The sequence below is a fragment of the Gossypium arboreum genome, chromosome 12 (genome assembly GCF_025698485.1).
Source record: "Gossypium arboreum isolate Shixiya-1 chromosome 12, ASM2569848v2, whole genome shotgun sequence".
In the NCBI taxonomy this organism is placed as follows: domain Eukaryota; kingdom Viridiplantae; phylum Streptophyta; class Magnoliopsida; order Malvales; family Malvaceae; genus Gossypium; species Gossypium arboreum.
The window spans coordinates 94,385,358-94,390,490 of record NC_069081.1 but is presented as its reverse complement, the minus strand read 5'-3'; the positions used below and the strand labels follow the sequence as shown (position 1 = coordinate 94,390,490).

Here is a 5,133-nt window from a genome sequence, read left to right as displayed (position 1 = left end):
ATAATGAGAGAAAGGACATATATACATCAATTAATATTTAACCTATAATTTTTTAATACAAAACCTACTTCTACTTGCAATGAACTACTATGTGATACCATATGTTAAAAATTTTAATTAAGGTTTAAAATTTTAAATTTTCTATATTAATTTTTAAGGGTTTATCTACTCTTTATTAAATAGGTTTTATTTAAAGAAAATATTATTTGAAAGGATAATTACGAGAGTTTCGAAAATACAACATAAACATGAAATTGCCATTATAGGTAACCTGCTGATTGCACCAACCAATAGACATAAACATGCAAGAAAACATGGAAAACTAAGAGTTTATTGTTTAACATTTGAACTCAATGAACCTACAATGTAATAAACTACTAACAATTTCGGATTTCAGAATCTATAGTTTCCGAATACCCTCCCTCTATCTCTCGAAAACTTCCAGGCCGAAACCGATTGAACCGGAGTTCCCTTCCATCCAACAATCACACTCTTTCCGCACTTGTCAAGCGTGCAATAACTAGCGGCACTCGGAAACTGTTTGATCACCAAACTACCTTGGTATAAGGAAGACTCGCTAAACCCCAATTCGGTCATTCTAAACCTCGCGAAGAATGCCGACCACACTTCCAACTTCACACTTCTAACGACCCTCTCTTTGCCTTCCGTCGCCACAATGTTCCGAATCCCATTGCAAAGCACGGACTCGACCTCGGCTCTCAATTCACCTTCATGTTCCAAGCAAGTGTCAAGGCAGTCAAAAAATGTGCTGTAAAAGAATAACGCTTCGATGAATCGGTTCACGAACGACGGAGAGTTGTGGTTTGCTTCGATTTCGATGACAATTACTACAGTAGGGTTCAAATTTTTCATCACCCGCATCAGATTTTCCAAGCATGTAGGAATTGAAATCATTGTTCTAAGCACCAACGGACAGAAAACAGCCAACGATTCGTCGTTTCCGATTTTCAATAACTCTTCCTTGATGTCTTCCATGTCTTCGACGTAAACCGCAATGAACGAAAAGGGTAACTTAAACGATGCAGCAACACTTTCCAACCTCTTTCCGGTCTCCGCTATCTTCTCGTTGCCGACAAATCCCACGGCCGTTATCTTGAGAATCTCGACGTGGCGAATTTCACGTTCCGCCAGAGCTTGCATTAGGCCGGTCCATTGAACTCCACTCCGAAGTTCAAGATCAATTATATGGATCTTACTAGCAGATGCCACGTTCTCTAGAATGGCTTGTATTCCCATGAATTGCGTTACTTGAAAAAACGGTACATACTCATGAATTCTAACCGATATAAGGTTCGTATTCAACCCGTTTTCAATACCGGTCTTAAATATCATCTCCGGTTCCTTCGCTATGATCCTCCCCATTCCTGTATCAATCCTTTCTCGAAGACCTTCGGCAAAATAATATACGATCCGTTGGACCGGACTGGCTCGTTCCGACGCAATCCATTCGCAACGCGAAAGCAACCGGCTAGCACGTTCGAATTGTTCGTAACCAACTTTCTCCGCTGCGGTTAGGAGTAAGTGCACGAGCTCGACGTCTTTCTTCTCGTCATCGGACAAACCCGAAAGAGCATGACCGAACGGATGCATAATCATGGAGAAATCATCGTACCTCATGTCCGAAAGCTGTATGTACCTCGCTCCGGTCACCCTCATGATCTCCTCCGCTGAAAGTTTCTTCTGGCTGCCACCACGTTCATCCGTTCCATCCCTGCCGTCACTCCCAACATATTTGCTGAATCTCAATTTCTTGAAACCATTTCCGTAATTGGTTAGCAGTTCCAGAGACGACGACCGACACGAAGACTGCATATTGCTGTCCTTAATGGGTTTCATGTTTTCCGGCCTAGAAAATTCTTGGAACACCATGTTTCCCGAGAAAACAGAGCTGAAACTGTATTCATCGGAAAAAGCTGACTTGGTTGCTGCTCGTCCCTGTTGTTGTTCTTGATTTTCAGACATCTTTGTTACGTTTGGATAAAGACCATGATTAGGAAAAACAGGATCATTGTCTGGATCATCTCCAATTTCTTGGAATCCAAACAGAGGGTCATGTTTTCCTTTTATTACAGTACCATCTTTCTCGAAATCAGGAAGGTTGTAATTTCCTTGGATTCCATTGAAGTCGAATGGACTACTGAAAGGGAATAATCCATTATCCATTTTAGAACTTTTGAAACTTTGCATCAAATTTTACTTCCACAAGAGTATCTATGTAATGATAATCATAATAAATATCAACTCCAAATAGATTTTTTTATATACCTACTAATCAAGTTAATTGCATTATACATCCTTGAATTGCAATTCAAATTTTAAATTAATTCAAAGAATTTTAAAATATCACTATCGTATTAAGTAGATACTTCTATTGATATTGTCAAAATATAACCTATGAGGTAGAGCATATTTAATACATTAGGATTAAATTGTGTGCACATTAAGTACGGAAGGCTTTTTAAATTTCAGGTATAATTATAAATTTAACGTTTATTCATTTAGATTTTAGGTATAACGATAAATTTATTTATTTTTTCATTTCGCTTTATTTTTTTCTTTATCACTTTAATTCTCAACTCTCAAATTAAATTGATTTTTTAATGGACAAAAGATACATGAATTGTTTAAAGTTGTATTGGCACTGACGTGAATTACTTTGGAAGTTGTTGTGTTAATATAGTTAAAATTTTAACAGTTCAATCAATTTATCTATTTAACAAAAAACAATTTAATTAATTGAAAATTGAGAAGCAAAGTAATACAAAAGAATTAAGATCAATGTAATGAAATAGATAAACATTAGCAGCCAAATATATTATTATGTATAAATTTTGTACCTAATATATTTTTTAACATGTCAGACAGCGATGTACCTAGAGGTTGGAGCCTTAGCCCCCGATTAAAATGATACAATTGCAATTTTAGTCTCTCTCATGCAATTTAATTCCTTTTAGTTTATCTGTTAAATAGAAAAATTACTTTCTTTTTGCCTCATCAAAAGTTAAAATTTTAATTTATATAATTTCAATACAAAATTTTAGCTTTAACTCCCAATTTTTAATTTTATCCGTCTTCCATTGCATAATTCTTAATTTTATATTTCACGTCAGATTTAAGTTATTCATACAACAACTATATACATGTCTATAATTTAAATTTCAAATATGCTCCATATTAAATCTAAACTTTTATATTTAATGCCTAAATTAACAGTTAAATTAACAAAAAAAAACTTGATTGATATAATATTATAGTTTGGAATCAATTTAAAACTTAGACAATAATTGATAACTTTTTAATAAAATTAACCCTTTCTTTAATCTACAAATAGCGTGTAACTAGGGGCTGGTAGAGGGTTCGTCTCCTTCCATTTAGACGTTTTAAAATTTAAAATTAATAAATATAAAATTATATTTCAACTCTCTTAAAAATAAAAATTAATTTAATTCTTTAAAATTATAAATATATGAACTAATAAAATAATAAAATTACATTTATATTATTATAAAATTACAATTTAATTTCACCTTTAAAAATATTTTCTAACTTTGTATCTGCACATCATATCATTGTAACGTAAAGGAAAAATAAAATTGGGTTGGATTGCGATGGTGAGACTGATATTTCGATGTGGGCAACATGTCCGGCCGCTCACGCAAAAAAAAAAAGAAAAAGAAAGCCAATTAAATACTTAAATGGCATGTAAAAATATTGTGGTTAATACAAATGGCACAAAGGACGATAGGATATAATATTTGGTGATTATTTCCACATAGCAAACGAAAGCAGCCATCCAAAATTAATGTTTAAATTGTGGGATCAAAGCAGATTACTCCCATAAAGCATTTATGAATTAAACAAAAGGAATGAAACTACATGACAAGGAGATAGTTGATAAGTACGAGAGAGACACAAAATGACAGCACGAGTATTAATTTTGGTGATTATTTTTTTTTATGATTATTAAAATCTAAAAGTCATTATATAAATCAATTAGACCCATAAATTACATTTCTGGGGATAATCAAATCTCTAACATAATGTACATATGCTGAACAGCAATACAGACTGAAAATAAGTCATGAACCCAGTTCGATGCAGGCCACTGGCAAAATATTATACCGAAGAATTTCAAAGTTAATCCACCAAAAATACCTTTTTTTGGTATAATAAACGAACTACTCATATGAAATTTAAAAAGATTTAGACAAAAATAATAAGCTTAAAATGGATTTGAGCAAAAAAATTAGGTTTATTAAATATACTGAGTTGAACTTAGGTTTCAATGTACACAACTCAAGCTCAACCCATTTACAAATTTGTAATATGATATTTTTCTTTTCTTGATATATTATGTAATTTATATCATGTTAAATTAAATATATCAAAATAAAACATAAATATTAAAAAATATGTTAAGTTATTTATGTTTAGAAATTTAATAAAAGAAATATATATAACGTCTAGTTTATATTCTCGTGCGATTCATGGTCGATTGTAATTATTAGATTTATAATACTTTTATAGGATTAATATTTGATACGTTGACAGTTTATTTACTTTAATTACTCAAGTAGCCTTAAAATTGACATGTGACTTATTAATCTATTGACCTCTTTATAGAGTTTAAAAACTCCACTAGCTTTTTCATTTTTATAATATTAATTTTTGTTTCAAATTTTAATGAGTTTCTTCAAAAAATCATTAATAAATTGAAAAATTAATGTAATTGAAAAATATTTTAAAAATATTTAACTAAATTAAAACAAGTTATATTAATTTTATTTAATTTAAAAATATTTAATATCAAAATAATAGAAAAATTCCTCGTGATTGATTTTAATATTCATATATTATAATTTAAATAATATTATCAATAATTTCTTACAGATTATTTATTTTATATATATTGTTAAATAAATTTATTTTAATGTTAAAATTGTTAATATTTATTTTGTAATTTTATATTTATTTTCTCTAATTTAATCAATGAAATAACTCTTATTATATTAGAAAGATATAAATTTAATTTGTTAAAAAATTATGTTTTAAGTTTAACAATTTATCAGTCATTATTTTTAATGTTATAACATTAAAATTAATTCAATTAAG

General features: G+C 30.4%; 1 protein-coding gene across 1 annotated transcript; it reads right to left on the bottom strand.

The window, feature by feature from the left end:
• Positions 1 to 244: 244 nt before the first annotated feature.
• On the bottom strand, positions 245 to 2,218 carry LOC108477929 (DELLA protein RGL1-like). The gene has a single exon (XM_017780394.2). It carries the CDS (start codon positions 2,206 to 2,208, stop codon positions 394 to 396), a length of 1,815 nt encoding a protein of 604 aa, XP_017635883.2. The 5' UTR covers positions 2,209 to 2,218; the 3' UTR covers positions 245 to 393.
• Between the last annotated feature and the right edge of the window lie 2,915 nt (positions 2,219 to 5,133).